Below are 23,314 nucleotides of genomic sequence, written 5' to 3' on the forward strand. Positions count from 1 at the left end.
ATGCGCAAGGAGTGCACCCTGCAAGGAAAGCTGCCCCATGTGAAAAAAGCACAGCCCACCCAGGAGTGGCACCGCACACATGGAGAGCTGATGCAGCAAGATGACATAACAAAAAAGAGATGCAGTTTCCCGGTGGCACCAAGGGTGCAAGCAGACACAGAAGAACACACAGCGAGTGGACACAGAGAGCAGACAATGGGAAAGGAGGGGCAGAGAAATAAATAGAATAAATCTAAAAAAAAAAAAAAAAGATTTAAGCTTAAAAAATTTTGTCTTTATGTTTCAGGGATCTTACATACACTGTGGATTAGAGAATGGTCATTGATAGTTCCCTTGTTTATTTCAGTGAAACTGAATTGGTATGTGTATTAGTCAGCCAAAGAGGTGCTGATGCAAAACACCAGAAATTGGTTGCTTTTTATAAAGAGTATTTATTTGGGGTAGGAGCTTACAGATACCAGGCCATAAGGCAAAAGTTACTTCCCTCACCGAAGTCTATTTTCACATGTTGGAGCAAGAAGCAAGATGATTGCTGATGTCTGCAAGGGTTCAGGCTTCCTGGGTTCCTCTGGGCTCAGCTCCTCTGTTTCCTCCACAAGGTCAGCTGTAGACTCTGAGGCTCTCTAGGCTTTGCCTCTCTCCACAAAGTCAGCTGTAGACTATCAGGCGACTGGATCTGTCTTTCTCCCTGGGGCTCCAGCTTCAGCATCAAATTCCAACATCAAAACTCCAACATTAAAAGCTCTCAACTCTGTCCTTTACCATGTCTTTTATTTGTGAGTCCTCACCCACCAAGGGGCAGGGACTCAACACCCAGTGATGTGGCTCAATCAAAAACCTAATCATAACTCAGTCATGCCCAGGTACAGAGAAGAGTACAAACATAATCCAATATCTGTTTTTGGAATTCATAACTATATCAAACCGCTACAGTATGTTTGGAAAGTGAATGAGTTGTTTTCTTAGGAACTCAATCTGATAGTGTATTTAAGAAAAAATAGAGATGGTCTATAGTCAAACTTATAAAGAAACCCTGAGTTTTCTAGGCTTTGAGCAGGTGAACATGGCAGAGTTCACTGCAGTAGAAAGAGGAGGTAGAGAAAGGCTGGGGGAAGGTAGAGGGAGATATTTGACTATTTCGTGCTGGGCTGGCATCTCTCCTCTCAGGTAAGGCATTGATCTGGATTTGAGAGTAATGGAAGCAAGTGGCAGTTCGACACATACTCAGAGTTTGGGGGAAAGGTAAGGGACAACAGAGAAACCCAGCATATTCAGGCAGTTTCAGAGCAGCCACTATTTGTAGAGCCCAACAGCAATTCACATCATGTTTAGTGCTCCTAAGAACCAAGCTACAGAGTTCAGCTCCTCAGCAAGATTCCAGTAGTGAAAAACAAACAATTTTTAACATTTAAAAACATTTATCGAGTTCACATTGTTTTCCCTGCACTATCCTGATGCTAGAGGCACAAACTGGAATAAGATACTGGCCTGTTCTTCCCAAGATGTTCACAATTCTTGATAATGATAATTGTGATGATTATAATGATGTCAATAATCAATAATAGCTCACACTTATTGGAGGCTTACTAAAGGGGAGGTACTTTCTAAGGACTTTTAATATTTGCAGTTCCTGGAGGTAGGTAATTTTATTTTCACACTTAATCTCCATAATCTTATGTGGTAGATCCCATGGACATACTCATTTTACACAGTTGAAGAAACTGAGTCCCAGAAATTCTAAGAAATATGTTCAAAGCCACATACCTTGTGAGTAGCTGCAGATTCTATGAGCTTAACCCCTATATTATGTTGTCAAATGAGCAACAAATGCTATAATGCATGCTTACATGTGGAACTATGAAAGCATATCGGTAGGTTGTGGGAGGGCCCAAAGACAAAGGATATATAAAAAATTTAACAAATGCTATAAAGTGTTAATAGAGTGAAACAAAAATACATTTCTTTTTCCCAAGAATAAAAGCATACAATACTATGAAAGATATCAGAGAAAAAATAATCGTGTAAAGAGATCAAACTGAAAACAAAGGGCCTATATATAGACACTGTATAGATATGTCTCATAGCTCAGAAATATGTGTGATAGTAGCTTTCAAATGTCCATCACTTTCTCCATTCCATAGAGATTGATGGGCCTTGTATGGAAAGTCACTATTATCTTGCTCACCAAAAAGCATTACTGAGCACCTACTTGTGTGTGGTACCATACTGGGTGCTACATGACAAAAACTACACACAGATATTACTCTTAGCTTTAACTACTGATGTTGTACAATATTACAATTGTTAGGTTTAGAAATGGTGCTATTTTGTGAATACTAGAGGCTATGACCACAATTTTTTGAGAAATTCTCATTTCTTCTGATTCCCAGTTTCTCTTGATCCCCAGAATAATATACAAAAGCGTGCTATTGTATTCAAAGGAAAATAAGAAGCATTGCATTGTAAAACATAATTCAGGATTCTCTCACGAAATGTTCTATTTTCCTTAAGATCAATACTAGGAAACCAGTGTGCTAAGATGTTGAAGATGTACAAATTTTTTATTGCTTATTCAATTCAACCACTCTTAGGTTTATCTCAGTCTCAAATTAAAGGGAAGAACCTAATCAGTAGAGTTTTGAGGAGTTTTTTTTTTTTTTTTTCGTGTATGGTAAATGTATGTATTAGGAATCTAAGGGAACCTGAGAAAAACTGGTATAGATGAAGATGAAACTTAAAGTTTAGAACCTAGGTTCTTCTTTTCACACTCACCTTTAAATGGTAAATATTTAATTAGTGAAGTAAGTAATATTAGACAAACATTAAACTTGTGCTCATTAGAAATTTGGAGAATAGGGGAAATACAGATATGAAAGTAAGATAATGTTAGGAATGAAACCAGTACATAAAATGCGTGGCATCAGAACTGACTCTTCTCATGAATAACATGGCCCCTTCTACCTTCAACAAGAAAGAAAACAACAAAATTATAAAGCAATGCTTTATAGGCTTTGGAAAATAGACAGCACAGGAATGTGATCTCTGATTAACAAGGCTTAAAATTAAGGTTTAGAAGGATCCCCTTGATTCCAAGTAACTCAGCACACGAGGAAAAAATTTTAAAAAACACATTTAGAGGATTGCAATAACATTCAGTAACCAAGAATATAAAATAGAAAATGTCTGGCATTCAATAAGCATATACCAAGCAAGCAATGAAGTGGGAAAATATGAACCAGAAGAAAAATTAAGAAATAGAAACCAGAAGTGAAAGAGATGATGAAATTAGCAGATAAGGATCTTAAAATAGTAATTATATGGGAAACGGACTTTGGCCCAGTGGTTAGGGCGTCCGTCTACCACATGGGAGGTCTGCGGTTCAAGCCCCGGGGCCTCCTTGACCCGCGTGGAGCTGGCCCATGCGCAGTGCTGATGCGCGCAAGGAGTGCCGTGCCACACAGGGGTGTCCCCTGCGTAGGGGAGCCCCACGCGCAAGGAGTGCACCCATAAGGAGAGCCGCCCAGCGCGAAGGAGGGAGAAGCCTGCCGAGGAATGGCGCCGCCCACACTTCCCGTGCGGCTGACGACAACAGAAGCGGACAAAGAAACAAGACGCAGCAAAAAGACAGAAAACAGACAACCGGGGGAGGGGAGGGGAATTAAAATAAATAAAAATAAATCTTTAAAAAAAAAAAGTAATTATAAATATGTTCCATGTCTTCAAGAAGGCAGAGAAAAATGGAAGATTTTTTAAAAGACTCAAAGAGAACTTAGAGAAATATAAAACATACTTTTTGAAATGAAAATTACGCTAGGTAGAATTAGCAGCAGATTGGTCACTGCAGAAGAATAGTCAGTGAACTTGCAAGCATAACGTTAGAAATTCCCCAGAGGAATCACAGACGTAAAAAGACTGCAAAATATGCAGAGAACAGTAGTGACTTCTACCACAATATCAAACCATTTAACATGTGTAAATGGAGTCCCAGATAAAAAGGAGAGGGGAAGAGGAAAATATTTCAAGAAATAATGGCCATTTGTATTCAAAATTTAACGAAACTTATGAAACCACAAATCCAAGAAGGCCAATGTACCCTAAGCAGAATAAAGGGCAAAAACAAAATAAAAACCAAACAACCAAAAACAAACAAAAAACAAAAAAATAAACCAGGTTATCATAAATTCCTGAGACATGGATGTAAAGAAAAAATCTTGAATGTAACCAGAAAACAGAGCAAAGCATAGTATTTGCAGAGGAACAAGGATGAGAATGACAATAGATTTCTCGTTAGACACTATACAAGTCAGAAAACAATAGAATAACATCTTCTATGTCATGACCAAAAAAAAAAAGTTAACTTACAATACTATACCTAGCAGATCTCAAAAATAAAGGCCAAATAAAGACCTTTTCAGATAAACACAATCTGAGAGCTTTCGTGGCAGACTGCATTACTACTAGAAAAAAAAAGTTGCAGCTGTTTTGTTGACATTTGGAATGCTTCTAAGTAAATACATTTTTTAAATTAAAACAAAAAGAAACATACATTTTGATCTATTTCTAAAGTCTTTATTCTATTCCATTGATACATATGTCTATGCTTTGTACTAATATTTTGTAAAAGAAAATACATTGCTACTAGTTTTGTTTTCAAGCATCAATATGATTTGGGAAATTAAACATTTGAATTTTTATATTTTTATGGTCACCCTTTTTTGCACTTTGTTACTTTTTGTAGATTTAACTTTCCCCTGTTATCATTTCTTTCTTACTAAGATCTATTAACATTTCCTATAGTGCAAGTTTGCTATATACAAGCTTTCTGAAAATTATCCTCATAAAAATAGATAGACTGAGTTAAGACAGTGGATTTGAAAACTTATTGGTCATCATGAAAAAATAATTCTAGCCTAAGAAAATTAAACTAATCGGTAAGGAAACTATGGAAAGTAGTGTGAAATATAAAGAAAGAATCTTAATTAACTAGCTGTGGGAATGTAAAATAAGGGTCAATCATTGAAATTATTGGAAAAAGTAAAACTAGTAGAAATTACAAGTAATCCAGAAGATAGATATTACTGAGGATGATCTAGAGGTTTAGAGTCTGAGTTGCTGAACAGTTTTTATGCCACTCAGATAGAAATGCTGGGAAGACCACACTTAATAAAGAATGTTAAGTTCAAGTTAGGCTTCTGAAATTGAAGGACTTTCAGGTGGAAACAATTGAGAGGAAGTGGGTACACATAGGGACTTCAGAGATCTCTGCACAAAGATGGTAGTTGACGCTATTGAGGAATGGGTTACATCACCAAAGAAAAAAAGCTTTGGGGAAAAGGTTTAATGTCCCTTGGTGTCTACCTATGGAATTCAGGGTGAGCAGGGGATAAGTCAGGAAAAGAAACTGAAAAGGGCAGTCTACAAATAGAAGAGCGTGCTTTGCAATTTACGAAGTACATCCATGAGAGTTTAACCAGTAGACATTATAATTTTGTACAAACTGTAAAAGAGTGGCTGTGTGATTTGGCCAAGGTTAAGTGGATACTTTAAATGATCTTCCCAGATGTCAGATGTCCTGACTGATGGTCCAATGTTCTTTTCTTCAGGACATGTTGAACACACATTAATGCGCTAATAAAGTATAGCACTATTGCCCTATGAAATAATTAAAGCATATCATAATTAAAAATAAACAGAATTTTATCACAGCCCTGCAAGGTGTTAATAATAAGGTGATATCTGGGAATCCTGTATTTTATGTATGATTGTTCTGTAAACCCACAACTTCTCTAATAATGCCAAAAAAAGAGCAGAATTCTTTCTTGCCACTTACATGTCCATAAGAGAATGGTTATTTCTTGATGCTATTGACTGCTTTTGTATTTTAGGTAGGATTAGGCATTGCCTTGATTTATTTCAGTGAGAATAAGGAGATTCCAAATAAAATGGGAATTTGTTGAGATCTGTGGTGAAAAAACATTGGTTTTAAATGTACATACCCTAACTACTCCTCACCATTAGTTTTTAGTAACTTAAGAAATTCTCTTCTCCTACCCCCAGAAGTAATTTTTATTAGTTTTATACTTGCAGATATTTCTGTGTGTTGCTTTGAAGACTAGTAGTATGAAAACATGAATTGAAAAATTTGGTAAGACTAGAAAACACTTAATCTTTTAGAGAGTATACCTCTTTTGTTAAATCACACGAAAGAACTAGATCTGGTATGTATTCAGAATGTATGTTTTTTCACTGTTACTAAACTGATATGTTAAACAAATGGGTTTTGCTTGTTCCTATGATGGCATTTAGACAGTCTTTCTTCTTTCATTTGTGTAGTTAGATCTGAGTAGAAGAAGAACAAAGTCAGTAGGGATATTGGAGATGTCTCATCGTTCCCATAACTTTTAACTTTCCTAGTATCAATGAAGTTGCAAGAACAGCAGCATACAGATGTGTGGGGGCTGAGTGACTACTTTCGTCTCCTCAAACTGATTTATTTCCACAGTAAAACATCCAGGGTCTACATTGGTCTACACTTAATAGGTAGTGCTGGTCAAAAAAATTCAGACTTGTTTCAGATCACATTAACATCACTGTAGAATATTTGGCTATTTTCTGTCAAAATGCCATTCTATGCACAGGATTCTGGTATCCAGAGAGTTTCCAAGAAATTCAGATATATTTGTCAGTGTAGACACAAAGTAAAATATTAGCTACCATTGCATTTGTTTAAGAATTTGTGGTTTGTGTTCAGCTATCCAAGGAAAATCCTAGGTTGCAAAACTGCAAAAATCAACTACTTTCTCTCCTGCCTTGGGTGATAAATCAACTCAAATGAGGTTTGAATAAATGAAGTGGAATCTCTGTGTGTGCACGCTATGGGGAAAAATGATGGCAATTATAAGTACTGCAGAAAATTTCATTGGGTATGAATATATACTCAGCTACATAGTAATTATATGAGCATTGTGGATACTGGAGCTGTAGTAGCAAGAATTCAAAGAAGGCAAGCTGTTTTCCTCTAAAAATAAATCAAAAGAGTTTATTGGAATCATTAACAGAGAAGTAGTTTATTTAAGCTGTATGGAAATGAATTTACTTCCATTATACATTTTTAATATTTAAATTCACATTGATGGACACATCCATGCTATATAAAAATTATGTAAATAACATGTTTCACCATTTTGCTATAACTATTCTGACTTGTTTTAGTACTGTTTAGCCAACTTTTTCATCAATATTTTTTGTATCATCCATTTTCATTTTAACACCTAATTGTGAGCCTTAATTAACATTGTTCCTTTCCAATATAAGCTGCCTTTTAATTTTGTTTCTCTAAATTATTACCAAAATATTTCCAGCCTTTTACTCTTGTATATTCTTTCCTCCATGCTTTTTTTTTTTTTGACCTTCAAAATACCTTCACTACGACCAATAACACTTTTTAACACAAGCAATTAAATTTAGCAGTGAAGGTAGTTATACTGGTGATTGTGAGCACAATTACCAAGGGAATTGGGAGATGTTCAGAAGAGTTGGAGTTAGGGAAGAGGAGGATGAAGGATAGAGACATCTAGGTTGATGGTGGGGGTGGCGTAAAAAAAGACACCGAATTACATGTTAGAGAACTTGGGATCCCTGCCATTTGTGCTGCCAGTCAGTCATGTGCACTCATTTCTGAGTTTCCTTATCTGGTTAATGAAGTGGATGAACGTTAAGGTTCCTTCCAGCTCAAGAATTTTATGATCTATTGCAGAGAAGTAGCTAAGCAGATATGACATCAGTGTGATTAGGCACTTGTGTTGCCCATGATTTAACTGGTTTTTCTTTATTGCTGACACTCACAACAGAAAGATTTAGAGACAACTTAGTAACCACGAGTGGGGCATGACAGCATTGTCTGCATATTGAGAGTACATGGAATAATTACTTTGAGTTACAGCAGTGGTGAAGTCAGCATTATAACTTGGGGTGTCTCATTAAATGGAGACATTATCAAAATAACCCCAAGAGTTAAAGGGCCTCTTCCTAACAGATTGTAAAGTATGGCTATGTAACCATATGGGTTAATGCTTAAGTTACCTCTTTGTGCTCTTAGACTGAACAGATTGTTAGGCCACATGTATGTTAAGCACACTGTAATACAGAAAATCAATTACTGCACCCTCCAGTACATTACAGAGGGAAGCTATTAAACATTTCACTGGAAATTGCAAAGTATGGCTGTAAAGTTCTTTTTTGTTGAACAGTCATCATTACTATAGTCCTTACTAGATATTTACCACCAGCTTGTAAAAGCTACCATGCCAAGTTTCACAGTAACCTCGTTAACATTGAGCGTTACTGACACAATTTGGTGGAGGAGAGTTTACGGAGTGATAATAAGGAATAAAAGCCAAATGCTTTCACCTAGAAACCTGCCTCTTTCATCTCTTCCCTAGAGATTTGTTTATGATGCTAAAAAACAAAACAAAACTGTCTCTATATTTTAACGGATGTCCTAGTTTTTTTTTTACCATTGTATATGTTTAAAATTTAAAAACTACACAATAATCTGATCTCATTTTCTTTTTTAAACAAATAAATTATTTGATACATATTAATAAAGCATAAATCCATCCGAAGTGTACAGGCAATGGTATTTGGTATAATCACATCATTATGCATTCATCACTTTAATCATTACTGAAGCATTTTCTTTTAAGGTGTGTTTGGGATTACTTGGAAAGGCATAGCAGGTAGATGTTGTTCAAATGATTATCCCTTGTGAAATTCATCTCCAAAGACAGGATTTGGGGCTAAAAGCGAGGGGTGAGGGGAGAGGTGATGGTTAGAACAGGAGGATTCAAGGCTTGGCAGCATCCCCAAAACCAACTTATTTTCCATTGATTGGTATGAAACATTTTCTCTCTACTGTCTGTACCTCTTCTACTATACATAGTATACACACTGAATTAAGACTGAATCTGTGATTGACCTTTTCATACCTCTATGCTTTGGTGCCTACCATGGCTCTTCTAATCCTTGTCACTTTCTTTCCAGACAGAGCTTTTTGTACATGCCTTCAAGGATCAGTTAGTCAGGAGTGCTCTTTTAGCACTCTATACTGCCAGGCCAAGTGGTGTCCTTACAAAACCACCCTCTCCAAAGAGCAGCACAGAGGAGAGCTGTCCCCAGAACCCACCCCCGCCAATGAGAAGGCAGGACTCCATTCCACACCATTCAGATTACGATGAGGAAGAGTGGGTAAGTCGCTTGCAAATCACTTGCCTTCCCAAAGTTTGCCCCAAGAAACAGAGCAATAATGCTAAGAAATTTCTGCTTTTTATCAAAACATAATTTGGGAAACCATCATAAGGCAGATTGTGGATTAATAGATTGCATTTTTCCTTAGGGGCATGTTATAATTGGAAGTTGTATTCCTGATCACATTTATTTGATATGAAGATTTATTTGCTATTAAAAATCTTATGTGAAACCAAGAATATGTTATCAAAGCAGAGGTACCATAATTGTAAGACTCTGTAATACTTTTCCTTATTTATTGCCAGGGGAATATAAACCGTTAAAATTGTTATTTTGCAGGAAAAAGAATGGAAAACCATCTATAATACCACTACTTGTGTGCAACAAAAATTTTCAATACTGTATATTCCATTCCAGTGTTTTAATTCTTAGCATACTTTTTAAAAATTACCATTTACATAATAAGAGATATAAGGATCTCTTCAAGCCCACTTGCTCATGATTCTATGATTAAGTAGAAGACGTTGTTACAGGTACTCTGAAGTTGGCAGGATGGCCACATGAAGGCCTCTGGAAAAATAACTGGTAAAGGCAATGAACAAAAAAAGAAGCAAACATGATATATTAGTCAGCCAAAGGGATGTTGATGCAAAGACCAGAAATTTGTTGACTTTCATAAAGGGTAATTATTTGGGGTAGAAACTTACAGTCACAAGGCCCTAAAGAGTCCAACTTTAAGGTACCATAAAAGGTACTTTCTCACCCAAAGTTATTTGCCACATGTTGAAGTAAGATGGCGGGCGATGTCTGTGAGGGTTCAGCCTTCTTTTTCCTCTTAAGGCTCTGTGGGCTCAGGCTCTTCCCATCTCAGCTATAGGCTGAAGGGCTCATCTCATTCCCGAGCTCAGCTGCTCAGAGTTCTGGTCTTTGCAGCTGCAAACTATCAGCGAATGGCTCGGCTCTCCCCAGGGCTCCAGCATCCAAAACTCATTTCTCTCTCAGCTGTGTCCTTTTTCTGAGTCTCTGCCCACCAAGGGAGCAGGGACTCAGCATCCTACTGATGTGGCCAAATCAGAGCCCCAATCTTAACTTAGTCAAGTAAAAGTGAAACCTCTGAATCTAATATAATCTAATATGCCCAGAGAAACAGACCAGTTTACAAACACAATCCAATCAACTATTTTTCGAATTCATAATAGCATCATTCTGTCATTGGAACTCTGTTATTGGAACTCTAGTTGGGCAGAGCAGGAAGGGAGGAGCTGAAAGGTGCAGGGGGGTGGGGAGCAATGTGTTAAAATTGACTCAGTGCATATTAATTATCCTAGAGACCTCCAAAGTATATGCACATCACACACACGCAAAGGAAACCATTTACGTGTAACGCAAAATAGTGTGCTATAATATTAGATGTTAAAAATTTAGCTATTAATTATGTTTCTTGCCACCTATAATTTAAAATGTTCAGAGAGTAAATTATTTGAAATTCCCAATCCTCTTTTTTTTTAAAAATTGCTGTCTCATGGACTGTGAAGTGAACCTGCTCTTTCGCTTGGTAAAATTTCTTTCTCAGGAAAGACAGAGCTGAGCTCCAAGAGGTAAATGCTGAATAAGTGTTTGTTGTTGCTGATTAAGATGGCATTCCTCCCACTGAAGCATTTTCAAAAGAACAAATCTAATATTTCTCCCTTTTACCTTCAACTTCTGTCTCAATTTATTCACAGCTCTGAGGCATGCATACCTCTTAACCTCTCTGAAGTTCAGTTTTCTCAACTGTAAAATGAAAATAACAGCACCTGATCTGCTTGGTTCTTAGAGTGGTCATGAGATAAATGCTTCATTTATCACCCACGTGATGATGCTCCATTACTGCATAGCCCTAGCATGTTTTTACTTTCTTATTAGTGTTATACATATATTTTTAATAAAAGTAATTTATGTAATTATATTATATGAATCAATAATATCCCTTTACATTAGCAAGGAAGCCTAATAGCTCATACAATGCAGATTGTGGATTTTAAACTGTTTGGAGTAGATATAGGAAAGAAATGATATCTCATTTAATTAAACATACAGTGTTCCCCTTTTGACAGATCATTACCAATTTTTATATTAAATCAAGTGAAAATTTTGAAATTAGGTATCTTGTTTTCTTCATTTTCACCTCACTGTGTCATATAAACCCTTCCCCTCACCTCACCCTCCTTCTCCTCCTCAAAATTGTCCCCTACCCTCCCACCGTGTCTGTTTCTTTTCTTTCAATAATTACTGAGTCATTTTCTATTGTAGGTGCTCCAGATGCAAAGTTAACTGAGATTAGATCCTTGCTTCTTGGAGTTGAGAGTCTAGAGGTGGATAAACACATGTTAGCAAGTACTTATAAAATGTTAAGTTAAAAGTTGGAGAGAGAGGGTAGAAGACAGCCTCTGCTAATATTACTTCAACTCAAATTCTTAAAGATATTTGTAAAACTTTTTGTAACAGAACAAGAAAGTCGAGAGTGGGAAATGGATTCTTAGCTGAAAGTGTATAGAGTAAAGCATTCAGTTTGCTTGGCACTACCAATCACCCATTCTACCTGGTACACAGTGTGAGGTGCTGGGCATGAAGAGGTGAGTACCACCAGTGACTCTGTACTCTAGGCGTCTCAGGACTCTAGAAAGGCCAACAGCAATTACAGGGCAGGGTTAGAATGTGCACAGGCTACAGCAGAAGCCTGATAGCCATGGGGACTTCTAGAAGGAATTTTTGAGATTTCAATGGCAGTAGTCCAAGTCAACCATTCCAGAAAAAGGAGGGGCCATTTAGGCAGGAACACACTAGCTGATAGAGAGAGAGTGTTTAATGTGTGAAACTACTAGTAGTAGTATTTGCTGTTGTTTGTTGTGTTTCATTTGGAAAGTGGTGAAAATTGAGCATGTTGATCTACCACAGGGGAACACCCAAGAGAGGTGATAAATAATGGTGCAGGATCCTCTCAAGAGAAGGAAGGAATTCAAGTCTAGCACGCGTGTGGAAGAAGAGGCCTAGGTGAAGTGCTCTCTTCGGCTTCATGCAGGGAAGAATGTAAAGGGGCACTTTACTTCTGAGAATGTGGGTAGAGCTAGACATTGAGTTGGGTTAATTCCCAGGAGATGGCTTCAATATCCAGAGAGTAGGGCCTTGTACCAAGAGGAGATGGTTGAAAAAGGGGCCAAGAAGTGCGGTGGGGCTGAGAAATGTGGCGAGGCTTCAAATAGGTGAGCAGAATATTAGATAGAGGAGTTTATTGGCAACTTAGAAGACATTAGGAAGAATTCCATCCTTGTGAAGTGCAGTCCAGGTTGCAGCATCAGTCTGCATGATTGTTGGCTCACCCTTGCTTATTCTCTTGGGAATACTTTGGCAGTCTTTACACCAGTAAAAAAAAATCTGATTTTTTCCCCAGTCACTATAGGGGTGTCTTCTCAGTTTCCCAGTGTTTTATTTATTTATTAATTTAGAGGAGGGTGGGGGGCTTCCTTCAAAAACAAAAAGAGTAGACTGATAGAGAAGTCAGCATCTCTCTCAACATTTCCTTTTAGATTATTTCTGACAGTCTCCTTTGGAATCCATGGTTTCTAGGAATAATAAATGCTTGGTCTAAATTATCAAAACTCCAAGGAAAATCTTTCCTACTCAAAAAAGTAACCTCCAACTCTCTCATCGTAATATAATTTTAATCTATTTGTAAACAATGATCACGTTTGGTTATATGAAGCACTCATGTTGATTTTCTTTAGCAATCATTTTCTATTGCAAATATCCCTTGGTCAAGGGATGGAAATCCCTTATAAGGAAACAGGAAGTTAAATTGAATTTTTAAAAATTTCACAAGAATCATAACATGTTACCACTAACTTCAAAGCTTTATTTAACCTTGAAAAATTGAAGAAACCCAAGGAAAATGTAATTAATTGAAAAAGCCTTGGAGACTATGCTATTAAATGAATTGGAAACACAAGTTTTTGTACTGATTTTATTAGTTAATTATTTGTTAGAAAAGTTTCAGCACTGATTACAAGTCTAGCCAACTTCATGAACTAATTAAATGTTTTAAATTAATTTAATTGGGTTTCTGAGTTAGCATATGAAAATATTCTCTGACCACTTAGGTTGGCTGAGGTTATTACATAAGATTAGAGTAGTTCCATTTTTAAAAACCCCATTTTACATAATTTATGGTAGTGTCTATAGTTTTAACAATTACCTAACTTCAGCAATTTCATTTGACTACTTATAATAATAAATATTTGGAAAATGAATACATATAATAAATTATTCCCAAAGTCATACTCTGGTGATGCATGTAACAACTTTTCTTTCTAAGATCAGAAAAGAGAATCCCTGTTAATTCTAAATCCATGTGAAGCTGTTCTCTTTCAACCTGTTTTGTTGGCAAAATTGATGACATATGAATCTGGATATTAATTATATGCTTAATATGGCAGAAGTCAAAACTAAAATGATTACTTATAAAAAATGCCTCTTATTTGCTGTATTTTACTTACTAAATGATTGCGTACTCTTTAAGTTTATTTTCCTTAAAAGTTAGTAAACCCCAAATTAAACCCCAAAGGAATTATTTGAGATTTTATGACAATCTGTGCCAAGAAATAGGCTACTATAATATTCTTAGATTTTAGCTGGTAAAGATGACATATTACTTTTTTTCCTCTACGTCTCTACAGCAGATGCTTCCAGCAGCTGGGATTCCAAGATTAGTTTGTTCAAAATATGAAAGCATATCGTCCAACCAAACTATTAAGTTGACCCAGTTTTTGTGGCTTCCAGTAATTAAATTATTTTCTAGAACACTGTGACTTAATTCCAACATTACTATACTGATGGATTCAGGGCTAAATCTGCCTATCCCTAGTCAAAAAGTTACTTTAAAAAAAGAGAAAGAAATCTTTGATCTTTTATATTTTGATACATTCTAGCAAAGTACAGAACAGGAAAACTATTCTGATTATTTAACCATATTCCAAACCCATTTTAAAATTGAACTGAAATTCTATTTCAGGCAACATTTCAATGTCTGAATTATCCAATTGATTCCTTTCTTCATTTTGCTAACATAAATCAAACTTTCAATTTTAGTTTCCATTCTTAAGGTAGGCAAACATTTGCTATTATTTATTACAGTAAAATTTATTTATGCCCAATAAATACAGTGGATGAGCAACATTAATCTGTATCTGTTTTTCATTAATTATATATAAATAGCACTTCCACAGTAACATTTTCTATCATGCATCCCATTAATGATCCATATATAACCTAGAAAAATTGGTAGTTTATCTCTAACTCAATAACAAAGACTGTATTTTGTAATAAAAGTTATATGAAACACTTTCTCATATCTTTTTTTTTTTACCAGTCTCATACAGTTCATGTTGTAGTACACCTTTATCTAATCATGTCTACAGCATAGAGAAATTTGCTATTTATAGTGTCATAATTGGTTGCAGTGGGCATAAACAGTTGCAAAATATTGTTAACCATTGAGGACAAAGCATATTTAACCAGGTACATACATAGGCAAACTGTAGTGATCTGAATTTTCAATTTCTCTTTGCCAGATGTCATCTCTATCTTAGATCTTACAATTGGGGAGTGGGGGGTGTTCATGTATGCATAATGCAGAGGTACCTATGAAAATTGATATTCAAAAGAGATTTTGTTCAGTTTTCTGACTGAATAGAATTATGCTATATGTAACCATTGACCTGATCTTCCTAAGAGGGAAATAAATCATTCTCATTCTTTAGAGATAAATAATTCTAATAGGCTACTGAATAGTAGCATATGATTTAACTTCTCTAATGCAACATCTTACAACTTGGTTACCTAAATAAGTAATTTGTCCACTAAAATATGGCCATTTATTTCCATTTGTTTAAGTTATATATAGAGGAGTATGTGTGCTTGTGTCTGTATAACCTTTTGAATAGTGGCCGAGTTAGACAGAGCCTTCAGAGATTATCTAGTTTATCACTTTGCTACTTCAAAGCAAAATTCTATCTTAAAAAGAAAACAAACCCCAGGAAAGTCTGATACACTCTTAGAAATTTAAGTTGAAAGAATGTTCCAAAGTTGTTTGCTCTTGTTATCTTTATAAATTTACAATTTATTTCTACCTTCAGATAAAACATATTGTCCAGTGGCCCAAGACTCATTTCTTTCTTTATCTCATCCTGTTGGTTCATCCTATCAGTCATCAACCCAACAGATGCTTGTTATCGATCATTGATTTCCTTCTCTCTTTCTACTCTGCCACTGCCTTTTTTTCACACTGGCATTACTTCTTGTGGTTTTCCCCCCAAATGATTTGTTTCTATTTTCCCAAGTAGTGGTGTGCAGCATGAGTTAACCTCAATTCCTTGTCCACTTGGCAAATACTTGCTCATATTGGAAGACAAAGAACAGCCAAATATAGCCTCAGGTCAAATTTAGACTTACCCCTGTCTTGTACAGCCTACAGGCTAAGAGGGATTTTCAAATTTTCAAAGTTAAAAAATCAAAAGAAAAATATTATTTCATGACAAAAATTGTGTGAGCTTCAAATTCCTTTGTTCATAAATAAAGAGTTTTTGGAGCCCAAGCATGCTCATTCATTTATGTATTACCTGTGATTGCTTTTGCGCTATAAAGGAAGACTTCAATCATTGAAACAGAAACCATATGGCCTGCAAAGCCTAAAATAATTACTATCTGGCTTTTACAGAAGCAGGTTGCCCTGCTACAAGGTAAAATGAACATGTAACCTCCTCTTTTGAGTCCATTACCCTCCAGATTATATTAACTATTTCTTTCTCTTAATCCTTTGGTTTGTTCTGTAGATAACTGTACAGTTTTGACAAATACACTCAAGTCCAAATCATTTTGAATAATAAAGCATTATTCTAGCATTCCATGAACATACAACTCAGTGGACATTGAGTTAAAATTAATTATTTGTATGTCTGTTTCTGGCATGTGTTCATGAACTCTATAAACTCCTAAAGGACAAAGACAATGTCATGTTCACTGTTGAATTCCCACAGTTTAGTAGAGCAAATGCACATAGGAGGTAGTCAATATGTATCTGCAGAATAAATTAGTGACTTTGAAATTTGTCCTCAAATGGTTATTCTTTGCCTTCCTATACCAAAGCACAGAATTTCAAAATTTAATATAATTCTACAGTTTCCAGTGCTTTTCCCTACACTGTCTTAACATGAATACTTTTGAAGAGTTTTTCTTTTCTGGTAAAAAATATCCAGTTATATCCCCTCATATCTTATTTTCCAGTATCTTAACTCTTGTTGTTTTTCTTTTGTACCTGTTTAGAAAATTTTATTCAACATTATTCCTGCATCACACTATGGAAAGAAAAAAGCTTAATTTTCCCTGAGGGCACCCTACCATTTCATAGAGTGAAAAAAATTACTTTAATTTTTTTTGCCTTAGAAATACAGATTAAATTTGAAATTAGTAAAATGTACCATATAAAACTTCATGCTGAGCAAAACTAAGTCCACAATAGGTTAACCATATATCCACAGAATAGTTCCCACAGTATTTAAGATATTTCCATATTTCCCATATAAATCATATTTGAATGCAATTTTAGAACCATATTAACTATATTTTACAATTCATTAAGTATATGCCACATTTTTCTTCCATCACATAATCTGTTCCTTTAATTTGGGTTGCCAGTATCTTCTATGATCCATGGTATACAGAAAGCAAAACAAAACAATTATTTCTCAAGATTTGAGAAATCTGGTCCACCTTTAGTGTAGTTTCTGGAGACTTCTGCTTCACTGAAGTTAAAACCAGGATTTCCTTTCTGGAATGTCTTCAGCATAAGTTTTCTTTGCTTTTTGTCCTGCACCCAAGAGTCAGCTCTTATTCAGATTCCAGAAGAGAGATCCAACAGTTTGCTCCATCTCTCTTTGTCTTCATATGAACAATATGGACCATTTTTCTGTCCTCCAAAGTCACGTTCCTATCCAACTATTGTAGAATAGAAGAGTTTACCCTTGAGGATCCTGTGGCAAACCACAACCAGTGCCACATGCCGGCTCTGAAGGTTGCACTAGATATCCTTGGCTTGAGTGCCTGGAGGAACTTGAACTTCAGTGAACACCTCCTTCAGTGGGTGATACCGCTGGCCCCACCGCACTCCTCAAATAGGTGGAAGCCACCGCTCTTAATCAAATCTTAAGTGAATAATCCAAGTCAGTTTCAAAATATCTTCAAACAGAAACTGGTCAAATTTAAAATGGACACAATATCAGAGATGAACAAAGCTGTGAACACAACTAGTTAAGGCCTCCAGAAGCCTCCAGAAATCCAGTGGTGCCCATTTTAACTTGATTTGATTATTCATGGGCACATTATAAAGGGGGAAAATCTGTGTCCTAATTATGCAGAAATAATCTCTGTTGATGTTTCCCAGCAAATATGAGTTGGAATAAACTATTAGCTTTCTCTTCGTATCAGAATTTTCACTGTCATATAAGTCACATGTAATAGGAGTGTCTGGTTTTGTTAATCATATAATGTAGAGGGTCATTCAAAACCTTTACTCTCTCCATCAGAAAGGGTAGGCTAGTTGTTTCCCTATGAGATAACTGAATTTATCCTATCGTCTGTTTGCTTCATGGATGGGAAACATTCGTGAACTTCTCTAGTCCATTTCACCTAAGAGAATTGTGCTTTGAATATTTATCTGATATTAAAGTGTACAAAAGGTGATTAAGCAAAGTTCATGACTGTCTATTAAAATGCATAAATGCAATATTAAAGAAAAGGAACCCCAAATGAGACTTTTATGTACATGCATATTCATGAAATCTTGCCAATTTCTAGATTTCCCCACATGCATTTAATACTTTCACCTTTACTCCCTTGTTTTACGGCTCCTAACACTGTTTTACACATACAAGTTTCAAAAGAGTTTTCAGAGTTCAGTGTAGGAATTAGTGAATGGATGGATTTGCTAAATCAGTAATTCTTCCTCCAACTCAAACCAGTGTCTTTAACACAAACATCTTATTCCTGTTTGTAAGTGTAATGGTGATTTTCCTATGGTGTTGAATTGGATACTGTCATCTCCCTCAGATACTTTCCTGACTCTTAGAATGCCTGGTTCAATGCAAGATATTTTGGATGTGCCTATGATATAATGAACCTGCATCCATGCACTTTAGAAATTTAGGATTACATTCAAATTGTGTCCTCCAGTTTTAATACATTCTATTGTGAATAATGAGACATTATTTCCTAACAGAAATTTTTGAAACTCCAGAATTTAATGAAGTTAAAGAAAATGCTGAGGTAGATACAGGCCGACTATTGACTTGATATATCATAGTACACTCAGTTAAAAAAATCAATCCTTGAGAATGGTTGTATGCAGCACACTAACTGATAATGCCATACAATTCAACCAGTTGTGCAATTATATAATGATGTGCATATAAAATGCAATCGACCAATTTAAAATTAAAGCTTTAGTCGATCAGTGAAATTTTTCCACTAGTTATTAAACAAATGCTTTATCTAATACATTCATTTAGCAAGATGTGGCACTTATTGGGGTGAACTCAGCCATTCAGAATATGATCTTGGTTGTAACTTAAATTTGAAGAGGTCTGTAATTGTTACTTCTTATAGTGGTGTATCATAATTTCTTTTGACTCTTAAATAGCAGGTGAGTAAGTCAATCAACAGATGGTAATTAAGCATAGTGTTCAGTAATATTTTAGGCACTTGGGGAAAAATAAATTACATGTAAACTATGGAACCTGACTGCAACATTTCTATCATCTAGTTCAAGAGAGATGATTAACACTCATGAAGCAAGCAAAAATATTGAAAGATATTCCCAGAATGTTGGTTCTGTGATACAAATGAAAAGAGGTTGAAAAGATTTGGAGAGAGGAATTATATGAAGGTTGGAGAAAATAGGGAAATCAGCCTTCCTTCCTCCCTCCCTCTCTCCTTCCTTTTATCCACATCTTCCCTCCCTTTCTAATACCTATCATATACCAGGGCCCAAGAATACAGGGATGAGTAAATAATAGTCATTTCCCTCATAGAACCTACTATCTATTAAAAAGAAAAAATATGTTAAGCAGAGGAAGTAGCTTGAACAATTCTTGGAGATGGTGAGACAGGCAGGGTGAGATCTGGGCATAAAGTGCAGCATGTGTCAGGATAAAAGTATCAGTTCCTCCAAGGTTTCCTTCGTATATTGCATATCTTGAATGATTAGCACTATGCTAATTAACAGCATGTTTCTAGGACATCAAGGATATTGACCTGGATGAAGGCTCATTTTTTAAAATAATGAAAAATAAAGAGAATTATCTAAATGGGCCTGACTATGAAGGTGCCTCCAGGCTCAGAGAAGAATTTAGACCTGCCACAGTACTAAGTCTGCTTTTGATCAGTAGAGTGAAGAAATAAGCACAATGGTCAACGAAGATGAATGTATCACTTATGAGCAGACCTCATTGTGTTATCCCTAATAAATAGGTCTGGACAAGATCCAAACCAGGGGAATATGAAGTCAATACTGAAGAAACAGTGGCTGAGTATCTGAGTCCATTTGTGTGACTAAGAGACTAAATTGCAGGATGAGACGATTCTTTCAAATGAATGTAGTAATTGAGAAATGAAGGCCAAGAATTTTTCATGAGTGAGTTGGTGAAAGAAGATAAAGCAGGAGGACCAATGGGAAGAAACATGTGTTAAGGAATCTCACTTTGTTTTTTTTTTTAATTAATTTATTGAAATATATCACTCATACATAAACATGCATAAACAATAAGTGTATAGTAATAGCTGTGAACTTACAAAACAAACATTTATGACATAATACAGGACTCTTATAACTCACCCTACCACCAATACCTTGCATTTTTGTTAAACCTTTTTAACTGATGATTAAAGAACATAGTCAAAATATTACTACTAACAAAAGTATTTTTCTCCCAACTCACATTATTATTATCTTTATATCACTTCTATATGAACATACATATACAATAAACAATTAAGTGTATAGTAAAAGTTGTGAACTTACAAAGCAAACATGCATAATATCTATCATACAGGGGTCCCATACATCAGCCTTCCATCAACACCTTGCATTGTAGTGAGAGGTTTGTTACAAATTATGAAGGAATATTGTCAAAATCTTACTACTAATTATAGTCCTTATCTTACATTTGGTGTGTTTTTTCCCCAATCCACCCTATTATTATTTTTAAAATATGTTTTTTATGATGGAAGTTGTAAACTTAAGAAACAATCAATTCCCAAACAACACCCCTCTACCAACACACCACACTATGGTGGAACATTTGTTACAGATAAGATAATATCATCTGGTTGTTACCATGTCCATAGTGTACATTTGGCTCACATTTTCTATACTGCCTCATTATCAACACAGTATATCTTTGGCATAAATGCAAGAATATTATATTATTACTGCAAACCACAGTCCGTAGGTCACTACAGTTGCATTTTTCCCATGCATTCCCAACACACTGCAGTAGTGATGTACATTTGCTCTAGCTCACAAATGACACTCTTGCATCTGTACCATCAACCACAATTCTCTTCCACCTCTTGGTTCACTGTGCTATTCAGTTCCTAGATTATTCTCTAACATTCTTCAGTTGGCATTTATGTACCTAGACTACCATTTTCAGTCACATCCCCATTTCTAAACTAGCTGTTACTCATTATTTGTTGCCATCTACTCTACACATTTCCACATTTTTACAGTAAAACTAATTAAAACTTCTACATACATTAAACATCAGTAGTCTATCTCAGTCCTACTCCTATCTCCTTTAAGAATCTACCAGCTACTACCAGGTCTTGAAGATATTTTCCTACAATTTCTTCTGGAAACTTTATGGTTATTGCTTTTAGTTTTAGGATTTTGATCCATTTTGAGTTAATTTTTGGATAAGGTGTGAAATCCTTCTTTTGGCTATGGATATCCAGTTCTTTCAGCACCATTTGTTGAATGCACTGTTCTGCCCGAGCTATGTGGGTTTGACAGGCTAGTAAAAAATCACTTGACCGTGCATGTCAGGGTCTGTTTTTAAACCATCAGTTTGGTTTCATTGGTCTCTGTGTCTGTCTTTATGCCAGTACCATGATGTTTTTACCACTATTACTAGATAATATGATCTAAAGTCTGGAGATGAGGATTTGCTTTTCCTTTTTATGATATTTCTGGCTATTCAGGACAGGACCCCTTACCCTTCCAAATAAATTTGATAATCATGTTTTCAATTTTTTTAAAATGCTGGTGGAATTTTTATTGGGATTGCATTGAATCTGTATATCAATTTGAGTAGACTTGACATCTTAATGATATTTAGTCTTCCAGTCCATAAGCATGGAATGTATTCCATTTATTTAGGTCTTTTTTTGATTTCTTTTAACATTGAGTTGCAGTTTTCTGAATACAAGTGCTTGCCATCATTGGTTAAGTTTATTCCTGACTATTGAGTTTTATCTGTCATATTTTATTTTCACCACTCTTTTGACATTTTTAGCTACTTTTGTTGATATAATATTCATTTCCAGACTCTCCTCCAGGTCTCTCTCTTCTGTCTTTTCTTTTCAGGTTCTAGCATACCCTTTAGTATTTCCTAAAAATCTGGTCTCTTGCTTAGAAATTCTCTGAGTTTCTGTTTATCTGTGAATATTCTAATCTCAACCTCATTTTTGAATAGTCTTGCTGGGTATGAGATTCTTGGATAGAAGTTTTTCTCTTGTAATATCTTAAATATATCAGATCACTGTCTTCTTTCCTCCATGGTTTCTGGTGAGAAAGCCACACTTAATTCTCACTAGTTTTTATGGATGTCACATATGTGTCTATTTTTAGTGGACATGGTATATGAACATATGCATGATTGCATAGTATATAGCTGGAATCATGCATGTCTGTTTATCTTATGAACAACTCCTTTTACCTGACAGCTTGGAGGAAGTTAGGATTCAGAAAGAAGAGCAATTGGACTGTTGGAGGACTAAAGGCTCATAGTGACAAGTAACTCAACTAGGATAGGAAGAATTGCCCTCAATCAAAAGAAAGATAAACTAAAGTTTAAGACAGTATTGGCTGGGAAACAGATTTGGCTCAACTGAAAGAGCGTCTGCCTACCATATAGGAGGTCCAGGGTTCAAACCCAGGGGCCTTCTGACCCATGTGGTGAGCTGGTCCCATGCAGTATTGATGCACACAAGGAGTGCTGTGCTACACAGGGGTGTTCCCCATGTAGGGGACCCCCACACACAAGGAGTACAGCCCACAAGGAGAGCTGCTCCTTGAAAAAAAAGCACAGCCTGACCAAGAGTGGTGCTGTACACACAGAGAACTGATACAGCAAGATAACGCATCAAAAAGAGACACAGGTTCCCGGTGCCACTGACAAGAATGTAAGTGGACACCGAAGAGTATACAGCGAATGGACACAGAGAACAGACAATTGGGGTGGGGGGAATAAATAAATCTTAAAAAAAAATTAAAGACTGTATTGACTTTAGTGATTCACTGACTAGTTCTCATTAAAGTCCTCTGAAATTGGTAATGACAAGTGAGAAGTTTTGCATAGAGATAAATCTGCCAGGACCACTTTGGATTCCTTATCAGGTTTAGTCTTTACACTCTTACTGATCAAAAATTGGTCTTAGAAAAGTTGGTCAGCTAAGAAATGCTGATTTTTAAAAAATGTTAACTGCTTATCCAAAGCAGTCAGGGTTTCTCTCTCTTTTTTTTTTAAGATATATATTTTATTTATTTCTCTCGCCCCCACCGCCCTACTCTCCCCCCCTCCCCAGTTGTCTGCTCTCTGTATGCTCTTCTGTGTCCACTTACATTCTTGTCAGTGGCACTGGGATTCTGTGTCTCTCTTTGTTGTGTCATCTTGCTGCATCAGCTCCCCATGTGTGCAACCCCACTCCTGGGCATGCTGCACTTTTTTCACGCAGGGCAGCTCTCCTTACAGGGTGCACT

At 36.0% G+C, this 23,314-nt stretch overlaps 1 protein-coding gene across 18 annotated transcripts in view; it reads left to right on the forward strand.

Moving 5' to 3' along the window:
• The window catches only part of INPP4B (inositol polyphosphate-4-phosphatase type II B), a 902,865-nt gene that overhangs the window by 755,453 nt on the left and 124,098 nt on the right, over positions 1-23,314 (forward strand). For all 18 annotated transcript variants that reach the window (XM_058287497.2, XM_058287349.1, XM_058287627.2 and 15 more), the window contains one exon: positions 9,043-9,246. In XM_058287497.2, the coding sequence (XP_058143480.1) occupies positions 9,043-9,246 (204 nt within the window). The remainder of the gene's footprint in view (positions 1-9,042; positions 9,247-23,314) is intronic.

The sequence above is a fragment of the Dasypus novemcinctus genome, chromosome 1 (genome assembly GCF_030445035.2).
Source record: "Dasypus novemcinctus isolate mDasNov1 chromosome 1, mDasNov1.1.hap2, whole genome shotgun sequence".
Taxonomy (NCBI): Eukaryota; Metazoa; Chordata; class Mammalia; order Cingulata; family Dasypodidae; genus Dasypus; species Dasypus novemcinctus.